The 16,308-nt window shown below is 43.0% G+C and overlaps 1 protein-coding gene across 1 annotated transcript in view; it reads right to left on the reverse strand.

Annotated features, from left to right (window-relative positions):
* The window catches only part of SLC28A3 (solute carrier family 28 member 3), a 52,027-nt gene that overhangs the window by 8,120 nt on the left and 27,599 nt on the right, over nt 1–16,308 (reverse strand). The window contains exons 4-12 of the mRNA XM_028504493.2: nt 13,712–13,803; nt 11,420–11,609; nt 10,215–10,359; nt 8,850–8,963; nt 8,132–8,209; nt 6,096–6,176; nt 4,723–4,803; nt 2,626–2,751; nt 756–886 (exon numbers count right to left, since the gene is read on the reverse strand). Of these exons, the coding sequence (XP_028360294.1) occupies nt 756–886; nt 2,626–2,751; nt 4,723–4,803; nt 6,096–6,176; nt 8,132–8,209; nt 8,850–8,963; nt 10,215–10,359; nt 11,420–11,609; nt 13,712–13,803 (1,038 nt within the window). The remainder of the gene's footprint in view (nt 1–755; nt 887–2,625; nt 2,752–4,722; nt 4,804–6,095; nt 6,177–8,131; nt 8,210–8,849; nt 8,964–10,214; nt 10,360–11,419; nt 11,610–13,711; nt 13,804–16,308) is intronic.

The raw sequence follows: 16,308 nt of genomic DNA on the forward strand, positions 1-16,308 counted from the left end.
CACCTGTGCCCCTCAGTGCTCTTTCTTAGCCTCATCCTCTTCTCTTGAGTCTCAGAAGTGCCTGGCTGCCTTAAAATGTGCTTATATTCCCTTTTTTCCCCAATTTTGCTACTTGTCTGTATCCCTAAATAGTATGTTACATAGGTTTGCACATTTGCTAACTTTGTAAGTGGAACCACTGTATTTTATATATACAGCTGACTACCTGCTTTTCACTCATGGTTAGGACTTTACCTACACACAAACAAGAAATGAATCCAAAAACATGCTGGTTGATTAATTCTGCGATTTCATAAAACACTTTTGACCATCCTAAATCTTTTAGTCTTTTCTACCCTTTTTCTTTTGCACAGAGTCAAAGAAAATGAACCAGAAAGGGGCTAAGGATAGTTATCACACCATCTCATCTTTATTATGTGAGAAACTTCTAGAAATGGTTATCCTGTGACTTTCCAGTGGTCTTAAACCAGAGCTCAGTGCACACTATACTATATTTAGGGTGAAATATCTACATCGACCAGCCAAGAAAATGTATTGACATTAAGGTAATCAGAAAGGTTTTCCTCCAGTGTTGAAATAAGATTTTTCTAGGGGAAGTCTAAATAGTCACTGTGAAATTAAATTCAGCTTACTGCCATAACTCACTGTGCTGATTAGCACATTTTTGCTGCACTCCGCCCTCTGACCCATGTCGTCATTAACTAGGTGAACATGTTCGACTTACCCATTTTCCATAAGTGAACATGAACACTTACGTATTTTCCATTTTCATGGCATTCTTGAGGGTTACTTTAGGTGTTTCTGTCTCAGGCCAAAAGAGTTTGGCAACAGCCAGTGCTGCGGGTGCTGACATAACTGAAGCCGTTAACAAGTGGGTGGATGAAACCTGTGATTTCAGGAGATAAAAAGCCAGCTTAGGTAGTGCTTTTGCATTGTGTTCAGAATGAATGACTAACAAGGGAAAAGATGGGCAGGAATCACTTCTACACCACAAAACAATGTTTCTTTGGAGGCTTGGAAGAGCTCACTTAGCCAATCAGCATTGTCTTGAGAGTCAGAGGGACAAGGGAGGAATTTGGGTTAATTAATCACATCTTCAGGGAGAAGCACAAAACTAGTCAGATCATTTTGGAACAGCACTATTCTTGTGCTGTAGGAACTTTCAGAGAAGACTCTTCCACCCCTTTGCTGTCCTTTTCAATATTCAGATAGTCCCTAATGTCCATATTTAATTATGTCATCAACTTAGGGGACATGTGGGGGTTCAGGCATGGACACACGCCTCTCCACCTTTCTTCCGGCCTCCTGAAATCCTTTGTGTCTTTACATTATATTCATTTATTCAGAGTCTCTTTAACCTGTAAGCTATTTCTGTTTTCCACATTGCCTGTCTTAAACGCTTTCCCTCCCCGTGACCCCACCCCAACATCCTCATTGTTTCTGGATTCTCACCTGCTATAGTTTCAGAATTCTAGATTCAGCACCTCTCTCCCTACTCCCATCTGGGAATCTGCTCTTCCTGAAATCCCCTTGCCCCTTTTCTTCTTCCCTGTTTTTACTGATTGGCTTTCTGAGGCTTAGATGAAGTCCTGAAATGAAACATGCCTATCTTGCAAGAATTCCTAATCACTGCACCACTGTGCTATTCCATTTCTCCACTGGTGGTTGCATCTCTGTGTAGCTTATCAGCTCTGTGCTCAGGGCACACACACCAGTATCATAACATTCTCCAGTCACATACCACAGGACACCAGCTCTCAAACTGGAGAATCAGTCTGAGAATCTCAAACTGGAGAATCAGTTGGAGAATCAGTTTGAGAATCTCAAACTGGTACTTTGGAATCTGAGGAGTGTTTTTTCTTTCTTTCTTTCTTTTTTTTTTTTATTATTGTTGTTCAAGTACAGTTGTGTCCATTTTCCCGCCACCACTTTCCTCCTCTCCACCCACTCCCAAGAATCTGGGGAGTTTTTTAAAAATATATTTATGCCCTGGTCTCATTGCATGAGACTCTGGTTTAATTACTCTGGGTTATGGGCTTGGGCATGAGGGTGTCTAAAAGCTCCCCGGTGATTCCAATGTGCAGTAAGGCTCGAGAGCCACTGCTCTAGGCCAGGGGTCAGACAGCATTCTCTGTAAAGGGTGAGGGAGAAAATAGTTTTGACTCTAGAGGACACAACTATTCAACTCTGCAGCATGAAAGCTGCCATGGAGAAACAAATGGGAGTAGCTGGTTACCAATAAAACTTCAATTACCAGAAAAGGGAGTGATCTCGATTTGGCCCATGGGCCCTTGTTTGCAGACCCAGTCTAGGTTGCCCTTACTAATGTCAGTAACAGTTTTATTTATTTATTCTTATCAAATTTATATTTTCAGCTAAAGTAACTTCATAATATAACTTCATTCTGTTATGGTTTGGATATAATTCACATTTGGGTGGCAAGGCTATGAAAGTGAAGCTCCCAAAATGTCACTCCATTCAAAGGCCAAAGAAACTGCAATCAGCAAAACAGCAAAAAGGACACTCTTTTGGCCTCCTTGTCCAGTAGCGGTAGGGAAAAAAGGGAAATAATAATAGAAATGAAAGAAGAGGTTGTATTTGCCATACATTAATCCCCATTCTTACCCCCAAAGAAATGTATGCGCCTAACACACTTCCAGCAATGGTAGCATACCCAGCTGTCATAATTGCGTGGAGTTCGGACTTGGTGACATATGGTAAGTAAGGCCGGACCAGCAGCGGAGACTCCGACTAGAAACAAAGAGTGACCAGATTAAATGTTCCCTTTTAAACTTTAAGAGTTTATGACAATTTACTGAAATTTCTGTTCTCAGAATGCAGTATTTCTATGAGTGGACCTTAGACCAGCTCTATCAGCATCACCTGGGAACTCCATAGACATGCAAATCCTCAGGCTTACTGAACCAGAAACTCTGGGGGGTAGGGCCAGCAACCTGTTTTAACCAGCCCTCCAGGTGGTAGTGATGCATGCTCAAGTTTGAGGACCCCCACCATAGATGACTGGGTCATTTGAACTCTAGGTCAGTGCACTTATGGTATAGAGTCATGTGTTAGGTTTGCAAAGTTTGCAAGGCCAGTGCACATAAGGCCCCCACCCAGCCTAAGATTGGATTCGGATGGCTGCCTACACTTTTCTAAGATGGGAACAACATTGGCCAAGTAACTTCACCCAGTGGCCTGGCCTTGCAAATTGTGATTCCCAAGCCTCTGTTGTGACTGACTTCCTGTCTTCCAGCTTCATTTGACAGACCCTAAATCTCTTTGTTGATACCCCAGGGAAATAGAGACGCAAGTATAAAAAAATAACAGCAACAAGAAGGACAGAGGCCCACAGGCCTCTTTCTCACGGAGGCAGAGACCCCCTCTTCCTCTCGGGTGCAAAGGAATGGAGAGGATGTAGTTGTAAAGGCTTGGGTCCCATTAAGGAGGGCTGGCCGCCTGCAGCAGGGGGCTCTCCATAAATAATAGCTGTACTTTGAGCATATTAAGTATCAAATTGAACACCACAGAAGCATGTGTGCAATTTCACAATTTCCCCTCATTATTTCTAATTGTTCTGTAAGACTGAACATGTTGAGCTTCAATTTATGGACTAAATTGAAACTCAGTACATGAGTTCTCTTACCCTGTAGGTAGGAGTAATCAACTCAAGATGGTGTCCTAATTAGTTCTAAGAGATTTTATGACTATAATTATAATAATTTCAACTCCCAGGGAAGGATTATGGGCCCCTTGCTAAAGACTATGCTCCAGGCTAGCAAGCTGGCTTATGAATAAGAAGGCCCAGCTTGCCTAGAGTAGCTGTGAGCCTAGGATTTGCGGCCCTGTGTTTTTCTGGCTGACTTGATTTTTTGCTTCAGATCCAATTTCCTTGGGCAGCAATGATAGCAAGTGTTCATACTTGGTTTCTGTGGTACATGATGCCATTCTCCCTGAAGTTACATATCCTGAGGACAAAGATGATCATTGCTATTTCTTACTTATCCACCCCTTAGGAATGCTGCTGTTTTAAGAGATAAAACTTGGCAACTTTTTTTTTTCTTAAATGGTCTTTAGGCAAATGAACATTTATCCATGCTATGGGTCAGGGAGATAAAAATGCTTTTGTTCATCATTATTTTTCTTCAGGTTCAGCAAAGACAGACTGTTGGCCAGTTCAGAAAAGTGAGAATGAGCTCAAGTATTCATACAGATGCATGGTTGTTGGCTGAGAGCCTTTCTTGGATTCTGTCATTATGATGAGCATTGTACTACAGAACATGAAGCTGCCTGCACATGTTTGCAGCTTCAAGATAAGTGGTGAACTCCATTTAGGTGGATGAGCTGCTGGCCTCTCAAGGGTGAGCCAGAAACCTCAACAGTTCAATGAGTTTAGAAAAGATTTATTGCGAATCTATACATGAGAAGCCCAATGCTTTCACAAAATGATTCAATCTTTCTTCCTGTCCATAACTTTCAAGAACTTAAGTCCCACATTAGTGCACCGAGACTCTCAGAAGGGATCTTAATCTCAGTCTCTCTCTCTTGCTCTCACTTTTTTTTTTTTCCCTCTGGAATCCTGGACATTGTCAATATGGAACATTCCTTATTTTGACACACTTACACTAAAAGAAATAACATAGCCATTTGTAAATTCTACTTTCTGGGAAGAATATCCATTTGAGCAGGTGTTTTGTTTTAGTTTTTAAAATTACAACATACCTGTCCGACGAATATATTGCCGGCAGCAACTACAGATTCAATAGGAGATGATCCCATAGTAACTAGCATTATCCATCCAACCTAAACAAGAAAAGTCAATGAATAACTACTTGTACCTACACAAAACTTCAAAGTAGAGGTACAAGTCTTTAAACTGGAGGAAAACACTGTGACCTTCAACAATTGCCAACAGGCAGTGATGGTGCTACCTGTGGGTATATCATATCTAGTCCACAGAATAGGCTGATCAGATCCTCCTATTTGAGTTGTATATCTGAGTCATCATAGATACTTTGAACATTACACAAATGAATTTCTGTTGAAGTATTGTAAATAGTCATGCAGGCTTTGCTGCATTCCAAGCACTGGGTTAAGCCCTTTAGCCGAGTAATGCATTTAATCCTTTTAATAACACTTTGAAGGATGCCTTATAATTATGCCCATTTTATAGAAGAGGAAACTGAGGCACAGAATAGTTAAGTTGTTTTGTTAAAGATCACCCAGTTATTAAGTAATGCCATGTAGTTGAGGTTTGGCCTTTTCTACTTAAGCGAACACAGCTTATGGTCTCACTTTTGTACGGGTCCTTCCAACCAGAGCCTGTGGGGCCTACCTCAGGATGAGGACTTCCAATTGCATTTTCTGTCTAGACATGAGCACAGTAATTCTGAATGTTTAAATCGACAATTAATTAATTATGGGCCCTGGCACTCTTGCTGGAATTCTGAATTCTGCTGGTGTTCCAGTTCTCTCGTTCTTGATCCCTTTTGTTTACTTACAGGGGTCCAAGGAGGACTGTGGCTGTGCCCAGGCCCTGTGTGTACCACCTCACGCTCATGTGCATTCACACTAGGTTGGAAATTTCCTAGCTTTTTTGCTCTAACATATAGAGTATAAAACTGACAGTTTCTGGGGCAGCAGGAATGAGATTAACTTTCCAGACTTAAAAAAATTTTCATATGTTTGTAAAACTCCCCTAGGAGGAAAAATAAAAACAACCAGTGTTCCCTTTCCCCCTTTTTGCTTTGATTCTCTAGCTACTCCTAGACCAGGAGCGCCCACATTTGTGGCCTCCTCTCACAGAGTGACTCTGTGTAAGGCACCGGGCGGACAGCTTTCCCTGGCAGGCGTCTGACCTATGGGAGTCAAGTCTTTGGCTTAAAGAAGGAATTGCTAATAGAAGTCCCTGAGATGAAATTCCCTCTATGGAAGCATGTGGGACTTAGGGCATTTTTAATAACTGGGGTGGCAGTGGTGGATCTTGGTACAAAGAGGAAAGTACTTGGAAAAACTTGGATAAAAGGCATGTAAGACTTGGTCCCTGAAACAATGCAGCTATACAGCTGTCACCCGATCCTTTGTAGTCCCAGTACCTTTCTAACGACCCACTGCATCAGTCCGAGGTAGTAGAGCATGGACATTACAGTGCTGAAGAAAACCACGATGGGCAGGATCTGGCGGTGGGTGGGGATGAAAGTGATGGCCGGTTAGTGCTCGTCCCAGTACTATGAGTAAGTTTTCATCAGTCCCCTTTCTGCCCTCCCTCTGACCCGTCCCCCTCTGAGACATAACAAGACTAGAAACTCCCCTTGAACTAAGACATGGGTTTATTAGGCAGCTTCCCCACGGACTGCCTCTTAGTCTAGTTTGCTCTGGGTAAGCTCGAGTATATTTCATAGGCAACTTGACATTATTTTCTCTGCTATGATGAGCTCTTCTTACTTTAGTGTCTCAGAGAAGGAATGAAGGTTTGGGGGAATTCTAATAACTAGATCAACAGACAGAAGGCTACTGGCAGATATTCTTGCTCCGATATGAAACCATCATGGGTGCCACTGCTTGCTAGCAGAGTAACCTGGGTGAGCAGCCTTTGATTCTCATTCGTGGTGGCTGCCCGAATCAGACAGAGCGCGGTCGGCGCTCACACACCGTGCCTCTGAGGGAGTATGCACTCGTTCATTTAGCTTTTAAAGTGATAATGATTTTACTTACAGATATTTGAATCACTAAAATGATTAAACTGGATAAACTAGTTAACTTCTGTGTCAACAAAATGTTGACTTTTTCCAGATCCTATTTTCCTGATACTCTTTGGGTACCTTCCACGCAGCCTGCGTGTCTACAGGGAGCAGCCTCTAGCAGCAGAGCTGCGGTCTGTGGCCCTCCGTACCCCTTCCCCACTGCACCCCTCCACACCCTCTGCTCCCCAGCTAAATGGTCAGGGAGGGCCGCCACCAGAGGCACCAAATGACCAAAGACAATTTGTACAAGATCTAATTTAGAAAAATCTATTAATAATATATATTAAAAGACATCCTGTGCATTATTGAGAGCTCACTCATGTGCTTTTATTGCCTCTAATGGGCAGGCAGAACCTTCCTGAAAGCTTCAGGGAGCTGGAGGAGCTCATCCCTCCAATGTTCCCACAGGGATTCACTTTGGCAGAAAGGATAGAAGCTGCTGCCCCGGGGGACACGTTCTGAAGACACTCAGACAGTCTGGGCATCAAGTTACTTCTTCCTCGTGACTTTATTTTTCTAGTTGTGAATTAAATTCATGATATGAAGGTATTTCAATCTCAATTTATACATACTTGACCTTTCAGAGCTGGCTTAGTTATTGCAGCACCAAAGCATGAACTCAACAGTTTAAAAAATTAGCAATTTAAAAAAAGATTCACCATGAACAGTTGGCCTAACTGATTTTGGAGTACTTTGGAGGTAAATTTGGAATCTCTAAGTGAGCAAACAATATAGAAGTGTAGGAACAACAACATACAAAAAAAAAAAGTACTGAAGGAAAAGCCGCTTGCATCTTTCTGACTCAGCAAGTATTTATAGGGATTTCCCCAGAGGAAGGTGAGCTTCCTGGGGCTTGTGGGAGCCTTGGGAGGGGAAGGCCTGTGCACGGCGCCAGTTTGCCTCTCTTCTATAGAATAACATTCCTCCTTCGGCTGTGAGAAGGCCTCCAGGCCTGCCTAGGCAAAGGCTGTGCTCAAGGAAGGTTGTGGAAGATTTAGCATGGGGCTGGCTCAGGAAGAACGGAGGTGAGGTGGGTGAACGGCTGTCCTAGTGTGCTTGACACGGAGGGGTTTCCTGAGCACAGAGCTGCCACCCACGTTGGCCCTATTCACTGCCAGGCGCCTAATGTTCTTTCCCCTGAAATCTCAGATACTATTACCCCATGTAACTTTCATAAGTATCTCAGGCAATGCTACCAGCCCCCTGCCAAATGATTTTTTTTTAAATATTTCTGACTTCCTCTGATGTTTCCTTTAATACCATAGTAACAAAGTAAAATGTTTGCACTCCACTAGCTTCATATGCAGTTGTAAATGAAAAAGGGTAATAATATGCTATTCACCTAATAATACATGCCTAACAGGTATATACCTGGTTTTTGGCTTTACCTTAAATGCAAAGAAGTGGTCTGTGTATTTCTGACCAAAGACAAACGAAGCACCAGCATCAGTGTACCCCAAAAATGTCTGAGTTGAAGAAAGGAAAAGAGAAGATCACTCTTTGAGTAAAAGATTACAACCACTGAGGCAGCTGTTACCATGCACAGGACCTACCAGGCTCTGCAGAGGGTGGGGACCCAGGGAATTTGCTGCATAGACTTGGAAAATTAATTTTCTCAGCTTTCTCCCACTCCTGGATGACATAAAAGTGTATTTTTGAACTATCCGTGCATACAGATATTCTGTCATTTCTGACATTTGGTCTGACTCCAGAGTGCTCAAGAGTGAGCCAGGCGTGGTTGGTTGCTCCAGCACATCACAGGTGGCACATAGGTGGCACTAGTTACCACTAGATGCAAAGAAAGCCTCTTCCTTCTCTATCTGTGGAATCATTGTAAAAGTGTGACACCCATTGGGCAGAATACAGGGGGCAATCGGGATAGGGTGGGATGTAGTGGATGATATGGGTAAGGGACACCCATAGTATTAATAAACTAGATGGATTAACATACTTGCATAAACAAAATTATTTATCTAACTCATGCTACAGAATTAAAATTTGGTCAACTAATACAGACAAATAAACCTGTTTCTGATACATCTTAAGAATTATATCCAAATGTTAAAAGCATTATAAAAGCAGGGTATTCATTTGAACCCAACTTACCTGAACTTGTTTGCCCAACCAATCAAAGGCCATGAATCCTGGCTCAGTCCTTAGTATTAAGAGCCCAAGAAGAAACTGTAGCCCAAGTCCCCAAAAGACAGGCCTCCAGTTAACCTATACAGAAAGAGGATATATATATTTATTAGAAAATGAATGCTAAACTCAGCAACAATGCCAAAAAGATCACTATTTTCTGCCAGGCAGCCCGTGATCTCCCTTCTGTGGTTGGCCAAAGCGGTCACGAGTAGAGAATCCCTTGATGGAATTATACTCAAACAGCTCAGAGTTGCATTCCTTCCTGCTAATCCTACGTTTGAAACCTCCAGTCCTGGGAGAGCATGTAACTGTTGTGTCACGATAACATAACTCAGACGCAAGAATGAGCTTCAAAGGGCCATTACAGGAGGAAGGACCTGGCCTTTCTAGCTGAGCATTTCCTATTAGATACATGCCACTATTTCCTTTACCTGAAAAATGGAAAACAGAACATGACTTCTCTGTGCGCTCAAGGTTTGTTGATCTGATGATTTGTAAGTGAATTAAGTGAAATTCCACTATGTTGAGGGGCTCCCATTTCACTGTGAAAGGCACCAATTAACTCTAATGCAGACCCAGAGAGTGCAGCAGTAATGGACAATCACCTGCTTTCATTTTCAGTGCAGAGATGAGTGTCCTGCAAAGAACTGTGGGATCAGAGACATAGAGTACAGTGGAGACATTCACCAGAACAAGGCAAAGAATAGAGATCAATAGTAGGTGACTTTTTTATTCCTTGGGTCACCCTTTCAGCCAGTAAGTCTTCCAGAGTGTGCTGCATGAGTCATACACGAAAGCTTCAATGTCTCAGAATTCTTGCCCATTTAATGGGTTACCAGCTGACAGAATAAGAATGAGAATTGAATTCCATGTGAACAAAGCTGTTTAAGAACAAAGTTTTAGAGTGAAACAGCCTAAATTGCAAATGGAAATTTGATAAACTGTGGAATCCAGTGGTAGAACATTAGATTATTTGCCAGTCTGCGGAAATCTGGATCAAAAATGGATGAGTTTTCTTTGTACTTTGTATTTGTGTTTCCCAGTGGGAGGTGGGTACTTGGGCAGCAATTGGACTTGACAGGAGAGAACATCTCCCTGGTTGTGCAACTGGAAAATTACTGAGAGTGAAAAGTGAGAGAGTAACTGTACAATGAAAGTTCCGGAAGGAAGGGCACCCTAGGCACTTAAAATATCATAGCAAGGTGGGACAAATATTGAATCACAGTTACATCATCCCACACTCATTAATTTGAACAATTTATACATGAGAAATAAGAGGGAACTCCCCCCCCCCCCTCCTAAAAAAAAAGAGGTTGATTTTGTACTTACTTTGGTTGGGTACTTGGAAAATAGAAATAGCAGAATAATGTACATGATGAGCCCCCCGAAGGACACCAGCTGCCGTTGGCCCAGTTTGGCGGTGTCAAGGGACAGCCATAAGATAATTGCCAGGATCAGGGAACCCCAAATCACCCTAAGAGAACCGGAAAAGAGGCCTTGGCGTCATTTGCTGGGCTAACTTGAAAACTGCAATCAGGCTTCAACTAATAAGCAAAAAAATATTAACAAGAGTAACAAAGCCTGGCGCCAAGAAGTCGTGCTTCTACAGATTGCATCAGATCCTCTTTGGTTGTGGCTATAAAGGCAGATAGCCAGAAAATTAAGCAATGTGTTTTTCTCACTTCACAACAGTTGGGCTCTTGGCTGGTTCAAGGATATACACAGAAGTCAGGAGAAAAGATGTTTGGAGAAAGAAATCTGGCTATTGCTTTGAAAGAGCTACTGGGAGCCCTTACCTCTGTTTTGGGAGACGAGTGAGGGGTTACTTTTTAAGGGAGAACTTGAAATGTGTTCTCTGCAGTTGAGGCAACTTACCTGAGGCTCAGAGAACTAAGCTGGATTTGAGACGTGGTTCTGACTCCCTGGGGAATCTGGGAGGTATAATGAGCCTGGTTCATGGCTTGGCTGGCAGACCCAGAAAGGGTGCTGTGCTGGCATTGCACAGTCCTGGTTTACTAGGCTAAGGCTGTGTGAAGTTTCCCAGTAGATCCCATGTGGGCCATGCTGGGAAAAACCAGTCCTGGATCCTACCCACCTGGAGGATCGCTGAGGGAGAGGAGGTGCCACAGACAGAGGCAGAGGGGAAAGCTCTGAGTGGTCACCTGCAGGACACAAGGTCTTACAGGAAAACGTTGCTTTTAGTACTTTACAGGTTCTTCCTCCCAAGGAGGCCAGAGCAGGAAGTCACCTCCCAAGTAGAATGGTCCCATGTTTTGGACATTTTGCCGTTTAGTAGCACTTGAAATTAAGGTAGTTTATAGGGACATTTGAACACGACTCTAATGAGCCATTGCCTTATCTGAGCCTTGCTTTCCTCTTTGTAAAATGAAGACATTTTGACAGATTATCCCTGAGGTTGTTTCTAGCTGCAATATCCCCTAAGTGAGGAAGGAATTTCAGACCAAATTTTTGGAACGGTGTTGGAAAAAACTAACACCCCTCCCAAATGTAATAAGAGAACCAAATGTATTTACCACTTCAGCCAGAACCAATGGCTGTCCAGAAGTCTTCTGCCAGGAGACAGGAACTCATCAATTCGAGGTTCATATTTGGCCATTAACAAATCCCAGATCACAAAGAAGATGGCAGCCACAGTGATCAGGAAAAGAGGAAGGGCTCTGTGAAAATTTAGTGCGCAGGCTGCGATCACCATAGCCAGGTAAACTGTGCAGGAAGCAAAGGCAGACAGAGAGCATCACTGACACCAGCCGGCCACCAGCCTCCAGCCCTGATCTGGCTCACCCAAAGACAGGTTCAATGAATAAACCATTGAATCAAGGAACACTCTTGATATATTTTTTAAAAGATTTTGTTTATTTATTTTATAGAGAGAGGGAAAGCGGGGGAGAAAGACAGGGAGAGAAACATCGATTGATTGCCTCTTACATGTTCCTCCTATCCGGGACCTGGCCATGCAATCCAGGCTTGTGCCCTGACTGGGATGACGCCCGACCCACTGAACCGCACGGTCAGGGCGCTCTTGCTTTTCTTAATGGGACTAGTGGCTCCTCTGATTTTAAGTCCCTAACAGATTCACCATGAATGCTAGGAGGACAGGGTGCTAGGTTATAAAATGTTCTGAGTTCTTGAATTTTGCTGCTGACCACTAGGCCCCTCACTTGGTACTAACCACCTTTTTCTGGTGTCTAGCAGGTGTCTAGACTCAGCAGGTGAACTTCTGTCGGTGAAAGCCCAGATGGTGAAGCAACCATTGGCAAAGAGGTACTGATTCTCCTGGTTTGCAGCTCAGGTTTGACCTAAGCTTGAGAAGGAAGATCTCTATATCAACCATCTCTAAGTGCCACAGAATCTGGAAAGGAAAGCGGTGGGGGTGGTGAACAAGGAGGCTGCTTTTGAAGAGGAGATGCTAGGATAAGAACAACAAGGTTTCCTTTAATGGTCAGCAAACATGGTTTTGTTTGTAAGGCAAATTTGGCCTGCCCCTTGTTTTTGAAGGTAGCAAGTACAGCTGTATTTGTATACATGTATTTGCATTGTATAAATAAATTCTAATGGGGACACAGCCATGTGTGTCTGTTCACTTTTGTACTATGAGGGCAGAGATGTGTGGTTTTGATGTACGGCCTGCAAAATACTAGATGGGCCAGCACAGAGAAAACTTAAAATCCTGCTATTCCCTGTTATGGCTGTGTGAGCACCAGCAAAACTACTGCCTTTGAAGGTGTAGAATCTTGGGTTAATTTCTGTGGATTTGGGTGGTAGGGTTCATGTTTTATAGACAGGAGTATTCTTTAAAATGGGTGGATTTCTTTGCTTTGGAGGGAGAATATAAAAAAACCAGTTCTTCTGTGTGCTATTGATGCTTGAACAACACAGGTTTGAACTGCGTGGGTCCATTTATCTGTGGATTTTTTTTTTGTATTTATTTATTTTTAGAGAGGGAAGGGAGGGAGAAAGAGAGAGAGAGAGAGAAACATGAATGTGTGGTTGCTGGAGGTCATGGCCTGCAACCCAGGCATGTGTCCTGACTGGGAATCGAACCTGCAACACTTTGGTTCGCAGCCCGAGCTCAATCCACTGAGCTATGCCAGCCAGGCTATCTGTGGATTTTTAAAAATAAATACTAGAAATGTAGATTCTCTTCGTAGTAGCATTTTCTCTCCTCTAGCTTACGTTATTGTAATTATGCAGTATATAACACATACAATATACAAATATGTGTTAATTGACTATGTTATTGGTAAGGCTTTGGGTGGACAATACACTGTTAGTAAAGTTTTTGGGGAGCCAAAGCTTATCTGTGGGTTTTTGACTATGTGTGGTGGGGAGCGCAGGGTGTTGGTGCTGGTAACACCTGCTTTGTTCAAGGGTCAACTGTAGACAGTACATTTCTGCCTTCAGGCAAGAGGAGTGGACTACACCTCCCTAGGCTACTCCCAGCATTGTATTTACATAAAGTATTTATCAATTGCTTGTATTTCTTCCTGCAATTAGATCTCCACGTCATGGTGATTACTACCTGTCCAGTTACTTGGATTTTCTTTACCAACTTTCAAATCCACATTGCAATAACAATGGCACAGGGTGGGTGACCTAAATCAACCAGACGAGGAGACAATCCGGATAGGTACTCTGAGCTGAGACCTGCAATTCAGGGCCTTCCTGATTTACTTCTCTGCCTCTCTGGATGATTCATGAGGTCCAGAGGAAAGGAGGATTTATTTTCCTTCTACAGAAAGCTCGGTGTAATATTTGGGGGACCCTCAAAAAGAGACACTGGCATCCCATCCCCTTTTGTTATTTACCTGCTAATAGGATGCCCCAGGTGATGCGTCGAATGGTTGTTTTGTGTTTCCTACAAAAAGCACAGGCTGTAGCGTAGTTCCTTGCCAGACACCTGTAACAGCATGAAAGCAAAATGTCAGGCAGAAGTAAACGCCAACAACATGAAACAAACCAGTATATTACAGATAGAAGAGGCTTTGTAAATAAAGCAAGCTAACGAACAAATTCATGAAGCATATGTCCCACAAAATGGAAGTGGGAAACTCATTGCATTGTAGACTCAACCCAGCCATGGCTTGGCTCCACCTTTGCCGAACAGGTGTTGTGCCAAGCGCTGAGAGATTCAGGACACAGAAAGCCTGTTCCTGGAAATAGAGTGGGAGAGGTTGATAGCTAACTAAAAGCTGAAAATAATACATAGGATGAGGATGTCTTTCACAGGGCCTCCACTAGCTTGTGAGCCAGAGTTAATAAATATTGATTTTTTAAAAATGTCCAATGAACTTTCATCCCTCTTGTTCTAGAGTTCGAGTAAGGTGGTGGTTCCCTGTTCTTGGCTCACCACACTTTTTAGTGGGAAGCTGACAGACTTCACTGGGTGCTTGAAATATGAAGTTGGATTTTGTCAATTTGAGAGCTTTAACCAGTAGGTTGTCATTAGCTTCCTCGGAAAGTTCTAGAATTGTTGGTGTGTCTTTGTTCATGTTCAGGGCTTTATTACAGGGTGGTGGGCAGTGTGTGAGCGATGTGTGCATGTGATCACTTCTTCGGGAAGATCATGACCACCAGCGAGTAAGACTGGGGGTGCCACAGGGCAGACCCACAGCCACTGTCCTCTACTCCTCCTGAGATGCTCCTGGTCCCTCTACACCTGCTCTGAATTCTGGCTTCCCTGCGGTGCCTCTTTCCTCAATGCCACATCTAATGGAGGCCTCGCCTCCCACTGGAGGGCAGGTGGAAGGAATTTACTTGCACATTTAACTATTGCCACTTCCAGGCCACTGGATAACATTTAGAAAACAACTACTTCTTGTCCACATAGAAGATTCCAACTACTAGGATCTCAAAGGACTCAGCTCCTGCTGGGACCTCCCTCCCCCTGGTTAGCGCCTCCAGTTCCCTTCCTTCCACCAGTCATGCCCACATGTCCAAATCTCAGCCCCCTTCAAGTTTCAGGGCACAGCTCAAGTTCTTCCCTTCTACAAAGCCTTCTTGCATATCCGCAGACAGAGGCGTTCTTCTGCACTTTATGTGTACCGTCTTTTTATTGTTTTGTTATGACGCCTTGATCTGACTGACTTCCTGGAGAACAGAGCTTTGTGAGCCCTATAGCGCCAGCACCTTGGACAGGCATTTGTTGAATTACTAGATAAATAAGCTGGGAGTGTATATTGCTTTTCTGAAACAGTGTTTTATAGCTGTGGGTTTGGACCCATTAGTGGACTGGGAATGATAACCATCACTTAGAGAAACTGGACATGTCAGAGTAGACCACGTGTAGTGATGATAGGTATTATTTCATGAAACTTCTGTCACTATGTATGTGTGTGAATGTGTGCACTGAGAATCAGAAATCCTGTTCTAGAAGATGTTGAGGTAATAGAAGTGTAGTAAAGACTAAGTTTTTATTGTCTAATTGAGGATAACACATTATCTTCAGTTGTGGATATCACGTTAAAAAGCAGCAGTGGTGAAAGACAAAATTTAACAGGGAACATCCATCTACTTTAGGCCGGATTTATCAGATTTTTTAATTGCAGGGAGTGTGTGTAGTCCATTAGAGCACATTGCCACTGCATACAATAAAGTAGCTAGAAAAGGAGGCTTCTGCCATCTGTTATCTGGGCTGAACCACTTCCCACCGCCCCATGCCTGTTCTGTCCCATTAACGTCTGTGACAGCTGAGCACCTCTGACCACCCAGGAGACTCTCCAAGCCCCAGGGTCAGAGATGCAGGAAGTGTGAGGAAGGATGGAACTAAGCTCAGCTTTCCAAGGTGGTAAATATTTCTCGATGGTGTCTCTGTGACAAGATCTTTCTATCTCAATTCTGACCACCTCCGGAGATATCCGCCGATAATAAACACCAAGTCCCCCATAGACTTGGGAATTTAAATGAAATTTAAATAGGAATTTAGAAAACTGACACATATTTTAGTGTTATGATAGAGTACCAGATGATCTTAGACTAGGAATCAGAAGCTGAAATTTTCAGTTAGCTTCCTTACTCTCTAGTTGACTAACCTTGAATAAAGTGACTTCTCTGAGCTTCACTTTCTTAATCAAAAAAAAATTAATACAATTTGCTTCTCCTACCTCAAGAGGTGATAAAGACTTGGAATACCTTCAGGATACCTTAAGGTAATAGTGGATAGATTGGGCTTTGAGAAACCAATTGCTTGTCGATTGACATTGAGAAGATAAAGTAACTATTTTTGTGTGTACTGGAGCAATTAGTTGGTAATTTACACCTGTAATTGAAAGAGTGTCCTGGGTATTGGGTTCCCAGGACATCAGCAATTTGAATTTGCCAGCTGATTATTGTAGAGCTCCATTACTTTTTCTGAAAATGGTTGGGTGGGTAGTGAGGAAAAAGGATGGGTGGTGGTGACCATCTC

Source organism: Phyllostomus discolor, chromosome 3 (assembly GCF_004126475.2).
Source record: "Phyllostomus discolor isolate MPI-MPIP mPhyDis1 chromosome 3, mPhyDis1.pri.v3, whole genome shotgun sequence".
Lineage (NCBI taxonomy): Eukaryota > Metazoa > Chordata > Mammalia > Chiroptera > Phyllostomidae > Phyllostomus > Phyllostomus discolor.